Raw genomic sequence first — 24,707 nt, forward strand, 5'->3', positions numbered from 1 at the left:
AATTAATCATGTACAAAATCAGTCGAGTGCTCTCTGAAGCATTGAAGTCAACATTTCGCTGTACCTGTGCCAGGGGGGGCAGTAGGGTTGCAAGCATAAAATAGCAGGACGAGGGGCTGCTGGCGCCAATGCCCAAGCAGCTGGCTTCCATAAACAGCACTTTTTCCCCCACTTCCCTGTCTTTTCCCTCTTTTTTATTTGTTTATTTCTTGCCTTCCACGACAAGCACACGGGCTGTTCTGCACAGTCATCTCCAGCACCCACGTTGTGAAGTGCGGCTCTCGGGTCTGACTCTGGGCACTGGCAGGAGCCCGGGGTGGGGGAGGCCCTTCGGGGAGGCCGTGTTCCCAGCGGTCACCCCTAGACATCCCTTCCCCGACAGTGCCCGCGGCCAGCAGTCAGCGGGGGGCTCCGTGGCTTTCAGGGAGCCCCAGGGTGATCTCTGTGCTGGTGGGTGGAGGAAAGTGGAGGGCCCGATGAAAGTGGTCTCAAGAGAAATTACGTGCTGATTCATTTATTTATTTATTTAAGATTTATTTATTTATTTATACAAGCACTGGGTACAGTCAGAAGCGCGGGAGGGTGAGAGGATTCACCAGAGCCAGAGCGGGGAACAGAACAGACAGACCGACGAAATACACTGCTGAGGGGAGCAGCGGGTGCAGCAGGAGAGGTCTGCGCGCCATGTGGGACCCTCCCCCGCGGCCGGGGATCGCACGGGCGCTGCAAAGGCTGCGGGCAGCTTCGCAGCCCAGTGCTCAACCGCTGCACCACCAGGGGAGGCCCCGTGCTGATTTAAATGCGTGGCTGTGGTCTTTAGGATTCAAAAAAATAATAAAACCACTATTCCTGTCTTCTGTGATCTTTCCCCCAACCTTTTCTTCACACGTTGGCGCCGATGATAGCAATCGCCACAACCTCTGACACGCGTGGCATATCTTGTGCGCACCAGGCATCCGGCACGACGCCATGAAGCCGTGTCACTTCACGAGCGCGCGAGGCGTCACTGCCTGTGAGGACGCTGACCCCCGCCAGGCCCTTCCTGCCTGAATCCTCTCCCCACAGACACTCTGGTGACTCCCCGTTAGCTAATAACGTGAGATTCATTGCGGAGTCTCCCTGGAGATTTCCTTCACGCCTAGCGGGGCTTTGGGAGGAGCTGGGCCCTCCTCTCAGGCCGTCCAGCTTATCTCCTGCGGCCTTGGTGAGGGGGATGTGAGGGGGGGCACGGAGGGGTGAAGACAGCAGCCGTAAGTGGCCAGTAGACGCGGCCCCCAGTGGTGACTTGGCCTTATCTCTTAGCCGAGGTCATCCAGGATGTGTTTTCTCAGATTCAGGAAACAGGGGAAAGCAAGTTTTCGCGTTGTATAAACATTAGCACCCCCAAAACCTCCTGCTCCCGGACAGGGAGATAAAGTAGGCAGAAAGGCTGAGAGGAATGTTTATTTGTTCTGCCGGGCTGCGGACCCAGGCCCGCTGGAAATCTTTGCTGGTGCCCAGTCCAGTTTAGAAAATGTGAAGGCGTCACTCAGCGTCGAGCGGCGGAGGCCTCACAGAGGAGCCATCCGAGCTGACAACCGGTAAGTGAGGGGAGACCTGAGATCGACCTCTCTTTGATGGGACCCGGCCTATCTCAGTGGGTTCTGTGTCTTTCTTCTTTAAAAACGAGCCGGGGGGAGCAGGGGGGAGAAAGAGGGAAAAAAATGTGTTCCTGGACTTTTGAAGAGAGGAGCCCTGGTTGGGGTTTTGACAGTTCGTGGCAAACTGAGGTGAGGAAATAGCTTTCCCAGCTGATAACATCTTAGACCACGTTTCTTCACAAGTTGAACCTTTAGCCTCATTATCAGTCAGAGCCTATCTTTGTAATTTGTGCGCACAGGGAAAACTCAGCCCCTACCCGGGGCAGCTGTGTGTAAAAGCGTGCAGAAGGGCCTTTTCCCGGCGACGATCGTGTTACCTCGGCGGCGGTGATGGGGGTGATGGGGCTGCTGGCGCGATGGGAACAAGGGAAGGGTCCCGGCTCCGGGGTCCTGGGGTGGATGTGCCTTTTCAAATTGAAAAAAACAAGAGCTTTTTTTTTTTTTTTAAATGGACTAAGCCAAGGGGTGGCTGGCCATTTTGGCGGAAAACCATGCATCTCCTTAAACAGTTTTCTGTGATTATAAAATCAATGGGTTAAACCTGAGTTTTGGAGTTAGGGTTTAGCCTAGCAGAAACTTACCCCATATCAGAATTATTAATGAGGGATAAAGGCTCCTCTTAGATTATTTATTTATTTAGAGCATTCATTTGTTTATTCATTCGTTTACTTTTGCGTAGAAGGACAGGGGTGGAGGCCAGGGAGCCAACCCACATAAAGGCTCCTTTTAAATGTCTAAGCAGGGCCTCCCTGGTGGCGCAGCGGTTGAGCGCTGGGTTGCGAAGCTGCCTGCAGCCTCTGCAGCACCTGTTCAATTCCCGGCCGCTGGGCGAGGGTCCCACATGGCACGCAGACCTCTCCTGCCGCCCGCTGCTCCCCTCAGCAGTGTGCTTCGGTCCTTCTGCCTGCTCTGCTCCCCGCTCTGGCTCCGGTGAATTCTCTCACCCTCCCGCGCTTCTGACTGTACCCAGTGATTGTATAAATACATAAATAAATAAATCTTTAAATGTCTGAGCAACTCCTCTCTGAAGCCCTCACGTACCACAGATGACACACGTTGTACTTATGTCCACACACGCTTGCCTGATGACAGCCTCCTGCTAGAAGTTACTGACTGTGAAAATAGGTGCGACCAGAATCAGGTGAATTGTTCAGTTTTAATTGAGTAAATTCAGAATTGAGAGCCTTTCTGCAGGAGAGCTGTGACACTTAAGCGGCTCTGAGTTTTGGTTTTTCTTTCCTTCTCAGGCTGTCTCACTTTCTTTCCGCCTGTAGATTTTTGCTTTGTTTTTATGCATGAAGTTTTGAGTCAGGAGAAACCAAGAACACTTAGGATGTCTTGAAGTCCTTACGATGCCGTGGGCTGCCAGAGTCCAAAAGAGTTGAATCTATTGAAATGGAGAAAGTGAGAAAGTGAGACTTCTTCCTTTGGCTGTAACACGACCTGGGAATAGGCTGTATAGTCACAGTGCAGTGAAACTCTATATTTTTAGACATTGCCATTCACATGAGGACTGACCTTCTTCATAGACGCCAAGGGACTGCACATACTTTTCTTGATGCTGTTGCTTAAAAATGGTTTATATAGCTTTTGTCTTAGGTTATCTTCAGGAATAGTTTGAATGAAACCAAAGCTTGTTCACAAATTGCTTTTCATTGTAAATCATGTTCTCTGGCTTGAATATTCACCATATTCACCAGTCACGTTCTGAAGTGTCATTTGGTTTCATTTACTCGGTAAGCATCTGTAAGGGGTCTATACTGTCATGACCTGGCGCCATAGTGGGCACCTTGTAGGGTACTAAGACGAAATGGATATGGGTCCTGTGTGTTCTCCTAGAACTCACACTCTGGAGTGGAGACAACTTATGAATGAATTAGTGCAATGGAGCATGACATGGTTTGTGAGTTGCTGGGGTGGGGTGGGGCCACAGGAAGGAGCTATTGCTGTCCTTAACTTGGTAGAAGGATGGGATTCATGGAACACATCCCAGAGGAGGTGTTTTTGGGATGATTCTTGAGTTATTAGTTACTGGTACGTTCCACGACCAGGTCCAAGTAAATGTATACAGCCATGTATTTCCAGAAAACTGTAGTTGGTTGTATAGGGAATAGAAGACGGCAGGAAACAAAATTTGAGGAATGAGCAGCACCTATGTTAAGAAAGGATTTTTTTTGGCCAGGAGAAGAGATTTGGGCTGTTAAAAAATTATTTTTTTTATCCTTCAAATGCCAGTAACTGAAGCATATTTGGACAGAACTCTAGTGTAGGTGGGTTTTGAGGGTTCCTGTCTCCTGTGACCCTGAGATCCCGCCTGGAAACCTTCAGGCTTCAAAAAGACAGCTGAAAACCACTGCTGTAGGTCGTGCTGAATTTGAATTTCAATGGAAGGAAGTAACATGTCTAGGCATGCACTTTTGAAACCACTTGTGTAGCAGGAACATTCTTGAAATAGGGGAGAATGACATGGGAAGACTAGTTTGGATGCTGTTCCGTGGTCCTTAACTGAGCCTGTGGTAGTGGGAAGAGGTAAGTCTGATTTCTATTCAACAGCACGGAAGGAGAGGATTTAGCGTTGAAGTATGGGGCGAGCAAGGCGGAGGCGTGCAGGGCCGGGAGGAGGACCAGGCTGACCCCTGAGGGTCTAGCTTGGATGATGCATTGGTGGTGGTGTTTTTCTGGGGAGAAACAGGAGAAGGAGCAGGTCGATAACAGAGAAGGAGATTGCAGCGCAAAAAGAGTCTGCTCAAGTAGTCTGTGGTCAAGTTGGGACTGAGGTGCCGTATTTGAGGTCCATGATTAAGAAGAGCAAACCAGGCGGCAGCTCTGTGGGGCCTGAGCTCAGCAAAAAGGTCTGCTTGAAGGTAGGTGTCAATAGTCTGCAGGGACTCTGACAGCCAGTGGGGGATAGATCACCCACCCACAGTGACAGTACATGGAAGAGACTAGAACCAAGGGGATAGCCCTGAACTGACAATAAAAGGACCCTAAGGAAGGACAGGGTGAGTGCTGTGGGGTGGCCTGAGAAAGAGGGGTGTCTACGAATGGAGAGTAGTCAGGTCAAATGAGGACTCAGTGCTGGAAGAAAACAAGAAACCCATCTTTCCACCACTAGAGATACACAAAAGTATGTGTCCTTGCTCCTGGTGTATGTGGAAGTCTTATGGTTGCAATTGCCTTGTGGTTGCCTGATTTCCTTTGAAAAATTTTCATTTAAACCAGTAGACACTCTGAGGAATCATTTTGTTAAAATCACACAACGTAGCCCAAGCTTGATTCGTGAGTTTACGATGTAACTCTGCAGGAATAACCATAGTGGCGTATGTGCTGGGCTGCCGATCCTCACGCAGACCCGGGAGAGGTTGTGCTGTCATCTCCATTTTGCTGTTGTGGAAGGCCCACAGCTTGGCGGCAACAGCTGGGATTTGAACTGCCAGCATCCTTAAGAATCTTCTTGGAAACTTTCCTGATGGACCAGATTTTCTTAGATTTCTGTTGAAAAAGAATTACTGATGAAATGAAATTCAACCTCCAGAGTGTGACTCCTCAACCTGTTTTACTTCCCCCATATTTTGAGGGTCAGGAAGGGAGAATGTGTTTCTGGTAATAGGACACTAGTCAAAAATTAGTGCTTGTTTGAAGACAGCTCTGCATTATTACTAATGGGAAAATGGACTATTCACCTTCCTGCATAAAGTCAGCCCTTGAGGAGACGCCACGATTCCAAGGAGAAGAATATCAATAGCAGTGCTAATCAGATGCCTTGTAAAAAGCATGTTCTTTGGCACGCTGACGTTTTATTCTGTGTTATGATTTTTTATGCTAAATTTCATGACATACTGGATTATATAGTATTATATGTATTTAATGATCAGTCTAAATTTATGCATCCTTTTCTAATATCTTTGAAAATATTTTTTGTAAGAGAATGCCTTTTCAAATAGTTCTAGATATTTACTAGCTATTCCTTACATGTATTTATATGTATTGTTCTCTACATCCTTTCTTGTCCTATCAATGTGACTAAAATGAATTTTCCAAATGAAATTTTATAAAATTTTCCTACAGTGAAGTTGACTCTCTTCGATGTAGAGTTTTATGAGTTTTAACATGTATAGGAACTCACTGAACCAACACCAAGTCAGGGTGCAGAATAGTCTTATTATTCCAGAAAATTCCCTCCTGCTACCTGGATCATGAGCCCTTGGCCATTGTAATTTCTTTCAGCCACTGATTTGTTCTCTGTCCCTGAAATCTGTCATTGCCAGTGCTTTACTCTGTAGAGGCTGGTGTCTTGCACTCAGCACTGTGCCTTTAAGTTTTAGCCACGTGGTCGCATGCTCACCCCCTTTTATTTATTTATTTATTTATTCATTTTTCATTCTTTTAATATTTACATATATATATTACATTATTGTTCATTTCTGTACAATGTATGCTTTCTCCTCTCAGGAGTAGACCCCATAAAATTCCCACCACCCATTCACCCATGTACCGTCACCACAGTCCCTTGTATCTTCCTGCCCCATCTTGATCCCTCCCTCTCCCCTGTAGAATGTCTCTGATTTATAGTTGCCTGCTATTTTTTTTTATTTATTATTCATGTTACTTTTTTTTCCTGATCCCTTATTTGATTCCCCTACATTCCTCTTATAAGTGCAACTATCTGTTATTTTTCTTTTTCTTTCTAGCTTTCGCTGAGCATAATCCCTTCCAGCTCCATCCATGTTGCTGCGAATGGCATGAGTTTATCTTTTTTGGTTGCTGAATTGTGTATATAGACCACATCTTCTTGATGCAGTCATCTATTTTTGGGCATTTGGGGGTTGTTTCCATTTCTTACCTATTGTAAATAGTGCTGCAATATATATCGGGGCTTACCCCTTTTTATTGCTGAGTAGTACTCCCTCGTGTGGGTGTACCACAGGTGTCCATCCATTTACCCTTTGAAGGACATTTAGGTTGTTTCCAGATTGGTGCAGTTATAAATAAAGCTGCTATAATGTTTTTTGGGTGAACATAAGTTTTTATTTCTTTAGCTAAGTTTCTAGAAATGGAACAACTGTGTCATATGTTAAGAGTGTGTGTATAACTATGAGAAACTGCCAGACTATTTACCAGAATTGTAGCATTTTGCATACCCACAGCAATGTATAAACTTTATTTTTAAATAAATTTTTTTGAAACTTATTTTAAATACGTGAATGCTATTTTAAGTGCTCTTGGGTTGAGTTTGGCAAATGGAATAAGTTTCACGGTGCCGTGGGGCTTTGAAGAGATGCCCAGAGACAAAGGGTGCGCCTCCGTCAGCCCCATCCCAGCAGGAGGGAGACGGTGCAGTTTATTAGTGTGTATATATTTCCCTTGAAGAAGACAGGTGGGGAGAAAGAAGTTTTACCTGTGAAGTCCTGGACACCATGGCAGCTGGGCAGTGCATTGTGAGCTGGGGAGCTTCACCACAGTGTTCTCGGGGATGCTTGGGGTGCTGTGCACTCAGTGACGACTATCCTGAGAAAGTGATTCCTTAAGGCTTCAGCTCTCTTTCAGTCCATGTGATTATGTTAAGGAGGTTATTACCAAATGGAAAGTGGGTCCATTTAAAGAAAAATATTAAATATGATGTAGCCTATATCCCAATGTGGCAAGCGTTAGGATCACGTGCCAGAATGATGGAAGTTGGGAAACTCTGAACTGGAGAGTCTGGTTACTTAAAGAGACCTTCTAGTGAATCCTTCTGTGAAGTGAGGACTGCCTGGTGAAGCTAGCAACAGCCCTCTCATAGTTTATTTTATGAGATTATAAGTTTATATAATGGTGTCCAACTTAGGGGTCCACCTAATTTTAAGTTTATTTTTAAATATGCGAATGCTATTTTAAATACCCTGGGTTGAGGTTGCAAATTAAGTAAGTTTGATTAGGTGTCCAACTGGGCATATGGCCTAGTGCAGTGGACGCAACATGAATGTACAGGCAGAGATTAGTGTCCTTTTCTTGGTTAGTGCTAGTCAGGTTATCTTGCATCCTCCACAGCGGAGATACGGTTTCCTGCCTTTTATGTTTACATTAGAGTTTTTGATCGGAAGCAACAGAAGCCCATCCTGGTAAATTTCAACCAAGTAGGGCTTTATTGCAAGGATCTTAGATAACTCAGAGTATCAAAGGGAAGAGAATGACATGGACTCAGAAAGCTCAGTAAACTCTCAGGAATACTCTGAGGACCAGAGTGAGAACTAAGGAAGTTGACAGGTTGCCTCCAGTTTTTTTTCTCTTTCTTTGTTATTCTTCTTCAGAGACTAAGGTTCTGAAAGACAGAACCTTGTTGACCTGACCCGCCTCTTTGATGGATGGAGCGGGATACTTTGGTTGACAGTCCCTCTACGACAACGACAGATAATAAAAAGACTTCCCCAAGGAGGGATCTGGGTGCTGTTATAGAAAACAGGGGACTGGTTATGCGTGGAAGGCAACCAGAACGACATAATCACTCTAACTCTCCTCAAGATGGTTAAGAAGATACCAAGTGCATACTGTCAAATGCCCTGGAGGATTTCAGGATACACTAGAACCGTGTGTCGTGAACGTGTTAAGTAAATGAATGTGATGGCATCCATTAGATAAGGAATATATTGAGTGAGTAGGACATAGAGGGTGACAATTTCATTTCCTCTTATTTTAAATAAAATTTGGCTGATAAGCCGTCACTTAGGCATGGAATTCCAGGGGTGCAGCTTCACCCCGACACCTGCATGTCCCTTGTCTCCACCAGAGCTGCAGTGCCACTGACCACTCGTCTCCTCTGCCCCTCCTTCCCCTGCCCCTCGGGGAACCACCGTATTTTTCACAGTCTCAGAATTATTAGTGTGTTTTGCCAATTTGTTTTCTCTGGTTATTTATATTCCACAAGCGAGGGAGACCATCCAGTAATTGTCTCTCACTTTCTGGTTTACTTCACTTAGCAAAATTATCTCAAGTTCCATCCATATTGTTGCAAAGGAACAATTTCATCTTTTTTTTTTTTTTTAATAGCTGAGTAGTGTTCCGCTGAGTCTGTATTCCATCATTTATTTCCTTTGATTATATATTCCCGAATTTCTCCATCTATTCTTCCATCAGTGGACGTTGAGGCTGGTTCCACATCTTGGCTGCCGTGAGCATAAGGCTGCAGAATCATTTAATTTGTGTTTTCATGTTCTTCAGAGAAATGCTCAGAAGGATAATTTCATTTGTTCTGGGTTCCCCCCCACCCCGAGGGCCTGCAGGCTTTTACTTCTAGCACAGGGCGGCGGTGGTGGGTCCACTCTAGGGTGACCTCTGAACGCCCTTCCCCTGTCCAGTCCTCTTGTCCCTGTCTCATCCCTTCTTCCCCGACGCAGTGGCCACTTGTGCTGAGACTCCTCGTGCTTCCCTTAGGGTACTTGCAGCCCCCCCCAGACCTGCTGCTCGTGCTGTAGGCTGGTGAGTGGGGGGGCTTACACTGGAGCTGCTGGGTGAGCAGTGGGCACAGTAGACCCGTTGCTGAACGCCAGTGCCACGTCCTTGATGGGTGCTCTGCGACTGCCGTAACATGCCCCTCATGCCCGGGAAGCCATAGTTGGGTGGAGGGTGGGCATCTACAGGGGTCAGACCTCCAGGTCCATTGCCCAGGTCACGCTGGGCCAGGCACGCCCCCATTCAGTTGGCCCCATCTCTGCAGCAGCCTGCAGCCCCTCACCCCTCGCGGGAGCACTCCCGTGTGTCAGTCCCAGCTCCATTTCTGTTAGCAATGGCTTTGGTTATGAACTCTGCAAAGAAGCCTCGCTCACTCCAATTGGAAAACGTCTATGAATTCCAAAGGTTTCTAGGCCAGTTACACAAAGATGAATACACGTGATGGAAAGTTCTATGATGAAAACCAAGAAGGCATTTATTTGCTAACTCAAGTTTCAAGTTCCCATAGAATACTGTTCCTGTTTTTCTTAATTATTTTTCTAGTGCTACCTAAATTTCCATGTTTAAAATACACGCATATAAAAAGAGCATCCAGTGGTGAGTTCGTAATAAAGCCGGAAACAGTCATTCCAGTCTGAGAGTTGAGGTCGTGTGGCTTTTGGGGATGAGCAGGGGTGACTGCTTGTGCTTCAGCCACTTCTGAGAGCTGGAGAGAGGCGGGTGGGGCTCGGTGCTCACCTGCGAGCCTCATTTCTCTTAAGCACCATCGTCACAGCCATACAATAGGTCATTCTCCCCCAAATCACAGTGTACTGTCCACAAGAACCCCTGAAACTTACTCGAATTATATAGTGGATTTTTGAAGCTGGGAAGATTTTCCTTGAGATCAAACACTCAATTTTGATGTTTGTGCTCTCTGCCATTCTGGCGGTGTGGATCTTGATTTGCACCCAGCAGGCAACGCAAACCTAGAGGAAAGAGAAAAAGGAAGAAAAACTGCTGCATGGCTGGAAATAAAAATTAATGATTCAAATAAGAGAGGCCGTGCGAAAGCCTCAGCTGGGTGGCAGGAAGCGGGGAGAGGGGAAGTCAGACTGCGCTTTTTAAAAAGGCAAAACAAACAACTCACAGTGAAGTGGACGTGAAAATCATTTCTAATAATAGCTCGTGCTAGGCAATTCCCAGGAAAAAAATCGTTGGTGTGCTGAGAAAATGAGAGTGAGGACGCACGGCATCTTGATGTGTTACTTAAGGCAATGGAGCTTTGGAGTTTACCTTCTGTGCCATGTACATTGATTAAATACAAAATATATGCTGGCCATTTTTGACCATCATTTACTGTATTGATTTGTTAGCAGTGGAACTGTAATAAAAAAGCCATTGATTTACTGTCCTTATTTGCTTATGGGCTTTTTTTATTATTAATTTTTCCCTGTTTCTTTCTCTTTCCTTGCATCATTTCTTCTAGACAAATGCTGTGCTTTGCGAAGTTCGACGAGAGGGTCTCCCAGAGGAACAAAGGAGGGAGATCCTGTCTGCCATCCTCGCCCCGCTCACCACGCGCCAGAACCAGAGGAGGGAGTGGCGTGCCAGGTCAGTCCTGTTAGGCAGTAGGCCTCGTTGTCCCTGGAGAACAAGAGCTGTACTGGGTAAAGCCCTTGCTGGTGGTCGGTCCCATCCCACTCACTGGAGGGGCCACGAGAAATAAGCAAGTCACAGATACTGCCAGCCCTAGGGTGCTTTCCTGCACGGGGACCGACATTCATTGTAATTATTCATATGTCATTTCCGTGCATGTGATTTATCCCCACGAACAGCATTTAGCATCCATGTCTGCATCTCGCGCAGGATGTGATATAAGTCCCTGGGTTGGAGAACCCCCTTAATCAACCATCGGAAAGACTAACACTGCCACTTAGTTAGGTCCGAGAAACCCACACAGTGCTCCTCGATCACACCATGAGAGGTGAGTGCTGGGAAGTGGTCTCCTTTCGCACCCCATTTTTAGAATTGGCTAAGTAAGGAAGTACTTTGGCTTCAGCTAGTTCCTATGCACACGAACTTACCTGGGGTTAGAGAGCCGTGACGAGTAGGAAGTGTCTACACATCTCAGCGTTCACAGGTTTGATGGTTGCGTACTGGCCAGCGTGGTATCCTGCTCTTCTTGAAAGAATATTTGATGGGTGAAGGTCGGGAAGTAATTCCCTCAAATGTTAAGGTTATCTACTAGGCCTGTAGTTGGTCAAAATGGTTGAATTATCATCTGTCTCTAAGCAAGTGGGAGAGGAATCAAGATTATGACACTGTATTTTGTCTCAGAGTCTTATTTGATGCTAAAAACTCTATGTGCCTGGAAGTCAAGAGCAGTTATTGATAGCCATGATATTCTCCAAGTGATTTCTCCCAGTGAATCTACAGAAATTGATGCCTTTACTAGTAGCAATTATCCTGAAAGTAGATTTGTCTGTACAAGGCCAAAGAAAGGACAGTTAAGAGTTTGAAGTCTCCATTCCGAGCGGGTCGGGGAAAGCAGCTTTTCCAAGATTGCGTATTATTTCTCTAAATTCAGGCTTACATCGAAACAATCATTTTTAAATTCCCCGTGATATTCCCTCTCGCTCCACCTTTGAAACAGTGTGGTCGGAGTAAATGACAGACACTCTCAACTATGGGAATGAAATGATTTAATTTAAATTTCAATAATTAATTTAAAAAGTTTTCTTCGTATTGCATTTTAAGTATGTACATTCATTAAAGTGTGCCTACTTTATGCCATCATGGAGCATCAGTGTGGGGGCACCAAGAGATTTCTTTCTCTCTGTTTGACCTCTTATAGCTCTTCCCCCAGTGATTCTTATTAAATAAGAGAGGGAGAAAGAATTCCCCTGTTGTCTCTTTCCACCCGCCCTCCCCCCTGCAAGACAGCAGAGCTTGGGGAGCCGGTGTTGAGGGCAGATGCCTGCTGCTGAGTGCATGTGGGGTGTTACCAGTCATTTCCCCACACACCCAGTCATCAGCCGACATGGCCAAAATGGCCTGTTTCAAAGGAGTCTGGGCTCAGCCGTCCTGGCCCTGGCTGCTAACAGTTTAATCAGGAGCTGGAGCCAGCGTTGAAGTTGATGTAGTCTAGCATCTAAAACAAAACTCCGCAAGCCCTTTGTGGTAGAGGAGGAGAGAAGAAAGAGCTTAGCAGCTGACACTGTGCAGGCCTCCTTAAAACTAAACACCTGAAAGAAAATTTCGCGAGGGGGGTGTCTGGCGCGAGCTTGGCGTCCTCAGAGTATTAAGTGACCATAATCCTTCCTCGGCCCCCTCGGCCCCCCCTTGGCATGTCCCATCCCGGTGACCTGTGTGAAAGGCTCTTCCACAGGATCCGGATAAACAGACTGTTACCATACACCTTTCTCTTCCTCATCAAAGCTTCCCCTGGCCGGCTGGCGGCGGCGCTGCCTCGAGTGGCCATCAGGAGCGTGGTGGTGAAAGCCATAAAGCAACCACCGAGCTCCTGCTCATTGAGATGGGCCTGCTGTGCCCCCGGGAACGGCGCGAGGAGAAATGTGCTTTGACAGAAAATAATTAGCGCTTGCCAGAGGCCAAGCAATAGGTTATAGTGTTTTACTTCCATCAAAGCCATCGGGGGATCAGTTAGATTAGATAATAGAAATTTTTTCCTCGAAAGTTAAATACAGATGACTCTAATTACCTTCTATTGCGCATTAGAGGATGTGTTATGAATAGCACACCTTCTAGAAATGGAGGCTCGTGGGGGCTCCGCAGCTGGTGACTTTAGTCCGAGTCTGTTGTCATAAAGCCCCCACCCCCACCCCACGCCCTCCAGCAGGTTCGTTTGCGGGGATCCTAAAGAGACTACCGGGGAGATGTGAGGGAGAATGTTCCAGCAAGTCTTGTAACTCGGTTTTAAAATATCTGCGTCTCTCAGCCCAGGAGCCGAGCCATTGTTTGGGGTGGTGGGGGGGCTCACCAAAGTCTCTTAAACCGAAAGCATATGTTCCCTGTAACTTAGCGTTTGGAGGGAAGTGTCAATTCTGCGTGACTTGGGTAACCGAGTTTGTCACAGTGTCACACAAGTCCACGACAGCAGAGGCCCATCGAGGGCTGCGGGTTTCCTTCCCCAAGCCCGGTAATCCCATAAACAGCCCTGTCCAAATAGGCCTATTAGGGCTGTCTATTCACTTCCCGGGGCTGAATGAGCCAGAATACACCGCGAGAGGCAGTGTGAATGCGGGCTAAGTGTTAACAGAAGTGGTACAGAATTTCTGAAGATTTGGCTTTGTTTATACAGTCGCTCTGCCTGATGGACAGCTTGTTATAGCTTTTAAAGAACTGGCCAAGCCCTCCGATCTGACCCCTTCTTGACCTCTGCAGCCCAGGGGTCAGTCTGCAGCTAATAAACTCCGAGGTTCTTAGGGTCTACTGTAGGAAAAGGCAGAAAAGGAGCAGCTGCAAAAATGGGTGTCCCAGGATACGCCGCTTAGGGTCACTCTCTGATAATGAAAATGATTACCAAATTATATGGAAGTTTAACTGCAATAGTGAGCGAGAGGAGGGTGGAGCCCAGCGTATTAGGTTTGATAAATGAACTGTGAAGAGGCCCATCTGGCTCTCAACATCTTTCTCCCCCTCTCTCCCTACCAAGGGGAAACATTTTAAAATAACAGCAGTACATATAGACTCAATGACCCATGCAAGGAGCTGGAATGGATTAAGATTTAATGGTGACAGTGGAAAAAATTATCATTTCAAAAGTGCACTGAAGAAAAGGTACAGTCCAGTGTCCAGGCCCGAGTTGTTTTTCTAAATATATACAGCGAAAAATCAGCGCCTTTGTTTATTTTACACAAATCCCCAGCGTCTGTTCTAGATGGCTAAAAAATTTGAGGGTGTGTTTATTTATGGAATAATTACTCGTAGTCGGTTTAAGGAAAAGAATGGGCTTCCTTTGCCTTGACCATGTCAGACTGAGAATTAAATATTTTATTCCTGCCTGCTTCTCCGTTCAGAGAATGTAGGGAAATGGAGTGTTGAGAAGCTGCTTTTCAAAGAAGTTGTGATCCGTTTCAGCGTCTGCCCAGTGACCTCCGTGCATTTCTTGGTACTGGATATACATGTGCTTCTTGCATACTGTGTTATTTATTCTCTCTCCAATTTGGCAGTTTTTCTGTAAAAATAAGAAGAAAGCACACATAATGCTAATTGAGTGGATATGTCTGTTCCTTTATTCCTTTTTCAGAGAAACATCACAGCGATGCTAATGATTGCCAACAATGCGTAGGTCACAAGCTGTGTGTCCACTTACTGTTAATTGGTAAAAGTGATCTATTTAAAACTCTCTCCCAGTTTCCCGTGAGCAGTGACGTTGGCGTCACAAAGCTCTGAAGTCTTCCGAGACGAGCCCGTGACCCTGCTTTCTGAAATGAGAATGATTTTAGTTGTTATGCACTTTGTGTATTTGTATACCTACAAATACCTGTGAGAGATGCTGTGCATAAGACAGAAGGTGCCCAGAGTCCAGTTCAGAAATTATTCTGAGATGAGAATTTAGCAAGCTCCTCGTGGGAGCAAAAGCAAGGAGCCTGGTGGAGCCACTGCCCCCTCAACAGAGCAGCAAACTGCTCTCTGGACTCAGGAGAGTGTTTAATTGTAGATGTCTGATGACTAGAACTGCTATAATATTGAAAACCTTTATATTGAATTATATTGTCTAAAGAATGCAAACTTCACCCAAACAACAGTTATATTTAAAATGGAAATAAAAGGTTTCTAAACAGTACCCAAAGTTAGCATATTTTTCATCTGAGGTTTGGTTTGACTGTGAATGTCCGTGGAGATTTGCAGTGGGCAGAAAGCTGGGTGAAAGATGACGCAGGGAGCCCAGGGACACTCCCAATGATGCACTGTGCTTTTTAACTTTAAGCAGTGCCTTTAAAGCTTTTGCTAAGTACAGTGAAAATAGAAAAATTAAGGCAAAAGCCAGGCTGATAGAATTTTTAAAATTGAGATAATTCATAAAGCATGATGTGCATCATTTAAAAATGTGCAGTCGAGGGATTTTTTAAAGCATATTCACAAGATTATGCAGCCATCACCACGATTTCCAGAGCATTTTCATTCCCCCAATGTTAACAGCTATTTTCAATGTTGCCTTTTCCCCATGACCCCTATACTAACCTGTTTTCTGTATAGATTTGCCTATTCTGGACAGTTTATCAAAATGGAGTCACACAATAGGAGGCCTGTTGTACCTGACTTTTTTTCATTTAGCAAAATGTTTTCAAGGTTGATCTGTGTTAGAGCATAAAAGCACTTCATTCCTTTTCATGGCCAAATAATATTCTACTGTATGGGCATACCGCATTTCATTTATCCATTTATTGGTCGATGATCATATGGGTTGTTTTGCTTTTTGATAGTAGGAAAATGCTGCATGTACAAGTTTCTGAGTAGCATGTCTTCCACTTCTTTGCATACATATCTAAGAATGGAATTGCTGGGTCATATGTTTAACTTTCTGAGGAACTGCCAGACTTTTCTACATCTGCTGTACCATTTTATATTTCCCTACACAAAGCTTCCAGTTTTCCCACAATCTTGCCAACAAGATTGTTATGTTCCCCCCTCCTTTTTTTGATTATAGACATCCTATTGACATGATTTACATTATGATTTGATTTGCATTTCCCTGATGACTAATGATGTTTAGCATCTTTTCATGTGCATATTTAAGACCATTAATTTTTTTTTTTTTTTAATTGGGAGATTTAAAACCATGGTGGACTCTTAAGGACTTATCCCTCTTCCCAGTGGATTAGTCACAAACCTGCTTGGGGTCTTTGACTTGTTCACAGGAAGTCCTCATGCGAGTGCAGCTTGCCCCACTTCCCCTTCACTGTGGGTAGCCTCGGCCCTTTATTTACTCGCATGTGGCTCAGTTTGTCTCCAGGAGTCCCTGCTTGTTTCTTGTACTGTTCTCTTGTAACACCCAGGAACACTGCACACTGTAAAGGAATATAACCTGATTAAGTGAAAACTCTGTCATTTCTGACTCCTCAACGTCTATGCTCAAGTACTATATTTCCATAATCAGCAACTTCATTTGGGTCCAAGGAGCCTTCAAATGGAGCCGAGAATAGTCTAAGAAAATGTGTACGGCAAAAAACTATGCTTTTCCAACTAAAAGGGATTCTCCATCCCTAGAAGGGTTTATGCACATCTTCCCCAGAGAGGGCTTTGGTGACTAAAAAAACTGCCAACTTAGCTTGTTTTCTGGACAAAACAACCACCTTATTATTAACCATCCTCTCCTCCACAGCCTCCACTGTCACCACTTACCAAAGGATGGTCCCATTTGCTCGGGCTGCAGAGTCTAGTCCTTCAAAGCAGGTGTTGGGCTTTTCTAAGCAAATCATCTTTAGGCCTCTTCTTGGGCACAGTTCATGTAAATTACTTGAATGCATCTACCTGGTTCTAGTGGGCTGAGGTTTTCCCCATGGTCATCTCATCTTGCCGCTGGCTTCTGGCAGGCCTGAATTGTGCTCAAAACTCGTAAGTTGGCTTCCACCAGTTTAGCAGTTAACTAACTTGTCAAGTGCTTGCTTTGTACAAGGAGATGAGCTCATTGCGCTGAGGACCCTTGGGCTGAGGACAACAGCTCCAACTCTGAAATAATCTGGAGCTGGATGCAGAGGGAGGAGAGGAAGGTTGATAAGAACCCAGGGGTCAGCACACAGAGTTTTATCTTTAGTGTTTGGGAGGCACGTCACCCCACGAGTCTGCCCCAAGGGAACGCCTGGGTTGGTAGGAGCTCATGAAAGGGTCACCTGGCCTGTATTATATGTGTACGTGACTCCGTGTTTACACGTTGGAGAATGTAAGCCTCGTGAGGGGAGGGTATGTGTTTATCACCTATAAAATCCACACCTTAGGTTTTTGTAGCGTCAGTCGTCTCCTGCGTTAGAATAATGCCCCATGCGAGCAGGGGCCTCGTGGCCTATTCACCATGTATCTCCAGCATCTGGAACAGTGCCCGGCACTCAGATTTACTCGGTCGTCACTGAATGAAGTGGCTTTCCTCTCACCCCATCCCTCTGTTTGCAAGTCCCTTTGTTTATTCTTCATTTTCAAGAGGAGGGGCCATTTGCAATACTGTGCTGTTGTTTGGGCCAGAGATGGAAGCTTTGAGGTTGCAGGTAAGGAGAGAGCTGTGACACGCAATTTTCTGGTGTTGAAGTTGAAAGATGGCCCCGCCACCCTCATGTCCAGCACAAGGCAGGGAGGGTACCCTCATGTGTGGGCTACTCCGGGCTATGCCAACAAGAGCCTGGAGGTGACCACTGTGGAGCTGGGCTGGGACCAGGACAAAAAGTCAGCGTCACATCTCTGATCCTTGCCCTTTGAGGATGTGAAATTCAGCTGGGCAAGGAAAGGAAGAAGAGTATAGGGGCCCTCCCTGGGACATTTCTCTGAATAAGGGCGCAGATCTCAGCCCAGGAGGAACAAAGCCGAGGTTAATGCGAGATCCAGTCCGTCTTTCATCAGTTTCGGGCAGCCTGTGTTGCTGGTTGCCTGCTCCTCTGCTGATGGGGCTGTGGTGCTCTCCAGGGGATGATGAGCATCAGTCTTGGGGCCTTGGCATTTGGACCAAGATCAGTTTTCTGCCTGACGGAGTTGTGGTCACACAAAGTGAAACCACTAACCCCTAGCATGGGCCACGGTGGGGACGAGGCTGATGTAATTATCCTCTGGGACAACATGTGACTCAGTCATCAAACTTTGTCAACTGCTATCATTCGTGCTGGAGGAGTGGCTGCTTATTCTGGCAGAGCGAGCTGGGAACCCAGTAGCCGCCCACTGCAGCCCGCTGGATTTGTTTGTGGGTTGGAAGTGGGCACCAGGGCCGAACAGAGATTCCAGGGAGAAGCAGGAGGATGCTGGGCTGCCAGTTGCCACATCCGTGTCTTTCATTTTTAAGGCATCTGCCCCATCTTCTGTAATAATTGGAGTCTCTGCTTTCGGCTGCCCTTAGCAAAAGAATGTCCTTTGTGTCTCTGAACCAGATTACTCCATAAAACCCGATAACTCCATAAAACCTCCTCATAAATGTGTAGGAATTGAAACATTGTATAAATTTGAGCAAGGATTAAATGAGTCTACAGGCAGGGTTACCTTTTTGATACAACAACTTATCTAAGAAGCAAGTGTTGTTAATGTTAGTACATTGCTACTAGCACCATTTGAACAGTTTTATGGGGGAGGCAAGTCAATTGACTTGTGTGCATCTTATTTATAAAATCACCACCCAGGCTTCAGTCTGAGCTCTGCTTCTGGTGGTTTTGTGGCTGTGATTAGTTGCTAGCTGTTTCCTCTTTAAGAAAGCATTGATTACTTCGTTTATTCATTCAACACCTATTTATTAAACACCTACAACTTGCCAAGCACTGTTCCAGGTACAGGAAATGCAGCCATGAACAGAACTGATGAAAATTCTTCTCCCATGGAGCTTATAGTCTAGTAGAACGACAAGCCTCTTCTTCTGAGTGAAACTCTGAACATTTCTTAAAAAAAAAAAAAAAATGAGTAGCTGCCACGTCCCGCACAACCGTCGACAGCCAGCTGAACCCAGACAAAACCATTCCGCTGAGATGAAGATGTGGCATTTTCTTTTCTGCTCTTGGTGATAAAGTGATCACTTATTATACAACTTGCAGTTTAGCTCTCAGGCGTCATATTTATGAGCTGGCCGTGGGACACCAGCGAGTCACACATTAGTTAATCGTTGCCCTGGTTCCCTGCGACCTTTCAAAAAACTGTGACACCTTAAAGGTCTTTACTCTAAGGAAGGCTTAAATTCAGGCCAGGTGATATTCACCTGGCAATGCCACGCCTGTCTCCAAGGTATTGGGAGGTTCATGTGATGATGCTCCCAAGCACTAATAAGCAGTGCTTACGGTTACTGAGAGTGAGCTGTCGATCATGCATTGATTCAGCAGATATTTATCAAGTGTCTACCTGGTACCAGGCACTACTGCAGACCCTGACATTGCAGAGTTGAGAACACTTGGCCAGGGGAAATATGTGCTCTATTACTGTTCCAGGGCAACCTCAATGTGAAATGGGTGGCCTGACTCTGGGTCTGCACCCGCACGCTTGAAAGGGACTTACGATGGCACTTAACTGCAGGTTCATGCAAAAAGGTTAATAAAGGGTTTCTTTACAAGAAGGGGAAATGAAGAAAGGAGTAACTCAGGGAGAAAGAGAGATGGATTGGTGAATGCGTCCTACCAGTTCCACTGAGCTGGAACCCTATAGCACACTGAAAGTGGGCCAAAAACCAAGCCCCCCCAAGGCCCACGTGCCTGGTTATACGCCAAGCCTGGCTGCTTAACTCACCCTTGGTGCCCAGCAACCTTCCCTTCGGTGGTGGTGATATTATGGGATTTGAAGTCCTTGGTGTCTTGCATCTCTTTGGTTTGGGGTGGGGGTGGGTTCCATAAAACCTATTTGTGGAGTTGTTTGGGACATCATCTCCCCCCAACATTATAACAATTGCTCTGATAGAAGCTAAGTCAGGATTCTGTGGAAACCCTTGTCCCAGAAAGAAAGAGGCAGGTTCTCCTGCTTTACATGACCCTCGTTATCTGCCCAGCCAGTGTGGGGGGCCGCCCCTGCATCGCCTTGGCCTCAGTGAGGTGGTAGCTCTTTCTCTTCAAAGGCATGTGAGAAGTAGGGGAGGAATCTACAGTGATCACGCATCATAGCTTAAAATCTGGGTTCCGAGCTCCTGAAGGGGCCCAGTTCTCAAGGATCATGGTGCATGGGGCATAGACCCTGAGGGAGAACGCCTAGGTCTGAGTCTTAGATCCATCTCTTAACTCCAGGCAAGTTAAAATCATAGATTGTAATGAGACAAGCTACTTAACTCCTCCAAACCTCAATTTTCTCATTTGTAACCCACCTGGGGGAAATAATAAAACCGATTTCTAGGGCTGGTGCAGGGATTGCGTGTGACACACCCAGAACAAGAACCTGTAATGTGCCAGGCGTTCAATAAAAATTATCCACCTCCCATCATCTTGTAAGGCTGCAAACACAGTCAAGAAGAAACCAAGTCGCTCTCATCCAAAGTGGGTTTTCCCTTGAGAGAAATGGGGCGGGGGAGGCTTTGCTGCTGACCTGGTGTAGGGAACAACACTAGACCGAGCTCATGCCAGGCTCCACATTCAGCAGTGTCATATGGGATTCACAGGCAGGGGCCAGACTCCTGATTGAATCCTCACCCAGGTGGCTGTCGAACCCCGGACTTGTCCAGACACGGAATCTCTCAGCAAGTTCATCTGAAAAAGGAGTGGCTGGATGCGGGAGACCCTGAGGGCCTCCCCAGCACCTACTAGGAGCAGCTTTGGAAGTGAGGTCCTAGGGAGCAGATGAAGGTTAGGCCTTCCTCCTGATGGCTTTCACCCTCTCCCCCCACTTCCCTTGAAATCTGCAGTTGGACTAATTTAGTGCTAACAGCAGTTAACATTTCTTGAGGATTCACGAAGTGCCTGTTGTAAACGCTTTATAGAGTAAGAGGGTGGGGGCCATGGAGACGCAGAATAACTTGCCCAGATGCAGCCCAGGCCTCTCATTGCCCTGCAAGGCCTCATCTGTGACTCTCCGAGTGCTTCAGTGTCAACATGACACCTTCCAGTGTCCTTCCCCGTGGGGACACAGGCCGCCCATATCTGGCAATATTTCCTTCCTCTGGCACTGAAACATGTTTCACTTTTTAATTGTGGGTGCATCTCTCTTTACAAAGAAGTCGTTTCCAGGTATGCTTTATTTAAAGTCTCCCTACCCATAAATCTTTTAAAAGACAGTTATTACCTTTATAGCTAGATCCTTTCTTTCATGTGGGTTACAGTCTTTTAGAAGGTGGGGCTGTAGGGGCACAGATGAGAACGTCAAAGTTCAGCCACAAAGAATCTGTCAGTCCTCCACGTGGAGTCGTTCGGGGGCTGGGCTCGTCGAGGCTGATTTGGGTAGGTGGCCTCAAGGAACACGGTAGCTTTTATCTCCTTCCTAGTGGGCTCATCACCAGCTGGACAATATGTTTTTAACCAGGAAACAGTTGACTGCACAGGTGGAGTGGTCGTTTTATTCTCTCTTAGGGGGTGTCCCCAGTGTATTTCACACATTGACCCTGGGAGGTATATTCTGGGTTATAGATAAAGTTGAAGTGCCTTTCAGCTCGGGACGGATGGGGGTGCGGGGGCAAGGCACAGTTCTGCTGGCCTGTAGGGGACACTGTTGCATCATTTATCAGAATGATTTTTAGCATCTTGTCCCAGGACAAAAAAAACCAGAACAAACAAATCAAAACCCAAAAATAGGTCAGTCACCTTAACATTGCTTTTTGAAGTTATTCGAATGATTCAGTGTGTTTAGAATATTCAGTATTTTCCGCGTATTAATCTTGCTCTTTAGTCTCCATGCAAGAGAGTCGAGTATTTTTTTCCATTCGCTTTCTCGCCATCTCTCTGGACGGTGCTTTTTAGTTTAATCAACCTCTAGGCTTCGGTGACCACCTTCAATTTTGCTGAGCTAATGCCCACATTACGTTAAAATGCTTCAGTTCTATTCTCTTCTAAATACCTCTCCAAAGCCTTCCAAGGGCATTTTAATAGAATTCGGATTCTCTTCATTTTATCCATATCTTCTCCTTCACTGGAGAAAGATGCTATTTGTGGAGAAAATGAAGTCATGTCTACCAGCAGCCTGGTGGAGGCCTGGGTCTGAGCTCCAGCAAGCCAGCTGCTCGGCCCCGCTTTAGGTTCTGCGTGGCTCTTCCAGACTATTGACAGCCCCTGTGTCCATCCAGGTGCCCCACGGCCTTGCCAGCAAAGCCTCCGCTCCTCCCCCCATTGCAGCGCTGGCCTCTTCCCTCCCAGAATATGGCCTCGGAAGGCGATTATAATTAACCCTGGGAAAGCATAGGTTTGCTAAGGCAGTGTGCACGGTAATGATATTGTTAGCCTGCTTCATTTCCAGTTTCACCATCAATTACGCCGTGTGTTTCATCCAGTTGGTGCTACCCTCCCAGTGTTAATTATAACCTACAAGACTGTTACAGTTAATTTTATGGCAAGCATATTGTCTCTTCAAGGCTCCAGAGCGGCTCATAAATTATCTTGAAGGTAAAATGTAACTTGGGGAACTAGTTATGAAAATTCCATCCATCTCGCTTAGAAGCTGCAGCTGCTACTGTCAGCTGCCTCGCTGCCGCATTGTGAAGGAATTATGGTGGGTCAAGTTGAAGAGGGGAGGCCCAGGCTGTCACCGAGGAGAGAGGCTGTCCTGGCCCTGTCAGACGAGTCCCTTCTGCCAGTTCCCTGGGGGGTTCACTTCGCAGGCAGGAAGGGGCGGGCGGCGCAGGTGGACGGTCCCCAAGCTGTCTGTATTCATTACTTTACAGAAACTTGGAGGCAGGCAGGTCCGGAGACCTGGCCTCCTCTCTGTTGTCACGATGTGACGCGTCATCTGCAGAGTGCGAGAGGCGATGACTCTATAACTGACTCTGGCCCAGCAGAGCAGAGGCAGGCGTGGCTGGTGGCAGCACCCCCCCGCAGCCCCCCGCAGCCTCCCTGCCTCTCCCCTGCCATTTCTGTCCGGCAGGAGCCCTTCGCTCCAACAGCCGTTTTCTTGGTGATGGTGACTTTTCGTCTAATCTGATAAAGTGAGATTTCACTGCAAACGAATGTGCTCTAAAATTGCCTGCTAAATAAATTAGCAGGTTATCTTATTGGGATAATAAACACACTCCTTGCCTGTTTCCTCCCGCGAAGTCTAAGCTTTACATTTCAGCCCTCAGGGCTTTAGCATTATTATTTTTAATGACTGAACACAAGTCTTTCATTTAGCTTGTTTGTATAGTTACTGTAAATGATCTTTCTGCTGTTGGGTCTTCATTTGAAATTCTGCGTGTTATGCTCGCTTTAAAAGCTTTGAGGGGGCCTCTGAGAATTGGGAGCCGTGTTCGGCGCGGCATCCTCCAGCAGCATTGCAAACCGGCTGTGGCAAAAAAGTCAGGGCGAGGGTGTGTTCGGGGAGTGCCTGCCTGTGAAAATCTCAGGGCCGGTTTGAGTGCGGCCTGCGGGAAGCGCAGCCCAGCAGCGGTGGCTGAGGATGCCCTGAGCTAAGCAGAGCAGCTGCCTGAGATGGCGACCCCCATCTGTGTTGGAGCTGGTTTGTGTGCCCACATGGCCCAAGCCTTTGTGCCAAAGGTCCTCAGACAGGGCATAGGGCAGTGGTGCAGTGACAGAGGGCATTCTGCTTCAGTGTTTGTGAGTTTTCTAGTGAATTCCGACCAGAGGTGCAAACCCAGTTGTCTACCAGGCCTGGCAGGTAACATGGTCCCAGTGAGGTGAACGGGGCACTTCGCACGCTGCTGCCTGGAGCCGGCGGATCTGGGTTAGCGGGTCAGCTGCATTCTCGGCAAGTGGGAATTCAGATTGTATGGCTATGTTTATGCACTCTCCTAACTATTTAATGTTAGTCCAAATTCAAATACTTGTGCCTGGTATTCAGCCTCATGAGTGCCTGTCGGCAGGCAGGATGGCATAGAGAGGATTCTAACCTAGAATGCAAGTCTGGCCCTTGCATTCTGTATATATAATTCTAAATATATAAGGTATATATATATATTTACATATATTTTTAAAGATTTATTTTATTTATTTATGCATATAAGGACTGGGGTGTAGGCCAGAGGGGAGGGGGTGGTGAGAGGGTTGACTGGAAACAGAGCGGGGAGCAGAGCAGGTGGATTTACTGAAATCTACTGCTGAGGGGAGCAGCGGGGAGACAGGAGAGGTCTGCTGTGCCATGTGGGTCAGCTCCCTGGCCAGGGATCAAACTCATGTCGCAGTGGCTGGCGATAGCTTGATAGCACCGAGACTTTAACCCCTGCGCCACCAGGGAGGCCTGTCATCTGAGAGATTTCAAAAGTGAATGAGGTGTACGTGGTACTGATTGTTACTAAAACAGGGTGTCTGCAAAAATGTTCACAATTTTGAGTCCGAAAAGGGCTTGAGTCTCAGGAAGGAAGGGCAGAGACTCCATTGCCAATGATCACCACCCCTCCCGCTGCCCCTCAAGTTTCTGCCTTGCTGCCTGCTCCTCCACGGGGTGCCCAGCTGTTCTGTCAGGGCTCAAAGATGTCATGTGGCCAGAATAATCTTGTAGTCTCTGCACCAGGCTGATGACCACATGGAGGTGTGGTCTGGGAAGCTGTTAAAATCCATGTGGGTCTGAACTTCTGCAGAAGAGGAAAATATAAAAACGATTTCTTTCCTTTAATAAAAAGAGACGGGCTAGCCCAGACCTTGGCTCGCACCGCTGTCAGCTGCTACGCATGCGTGGTTCAATTTCATTGTAAATATTTCATAAGGGTTATTAGAGTGGAGCCAGGTTGACATCACAGCCCCAACTGTACCAGAGGAACCATTTCACTAGAATAAGCCAACATTTCTAAAGAAACATGAATTTCTAATGTAAAGTTAACATCAGGTCAGAAAACCCTCTGGAAGATATGTCTGTATCGATGTTTATAATCTCCACATTTATGGATTTGCAGTTTGTGCA

At 46.5% G+C, this 24,707-nt stretch overlaps 1 protein-coding gene across 2 annotated transcripts in view; it reads left to right on the forward strand.

Moving 5' to 3' along the window:
• FTO (FTO alpha-ketoglutarate dependent dioxygenase) overlaps positions 1-24,707 on the forward strand; it is a 331,157-nt gene that overhangs the window by 161,678 nt on the left and 144,772 nt on the right. For both annotated transcript variants that reach the window (XM_054696876.1, XM_037515801.2), the window contains exon 8: positions 10,537-10,661. In XM_054696876.1, coding sequence (XP_054552851.1) covers positions 10,537-10,661 — 125 coding nt within the window. The remainder of the gene's footprint in view (positions 1-10,536; positions 10,662-24,707) is intronic.

Source organism: Talpa occidentalis, unplaced genomic scaffold, assembly GCF_014898055.3.
Source record: "Talpa occidentalis isolate TD23 unplaced genomic scaffold, MPIMG_talOcc4v2.1 talOcc4.17, whole genome shotgun sequence".
Taxonomy (NCBI): domain Eukaryota; kingdom Metazoa; phylum Chordata; class Mammalia; order Eulipotyphla; family Talpidae; genus Talpa; species Talpa occidentalis.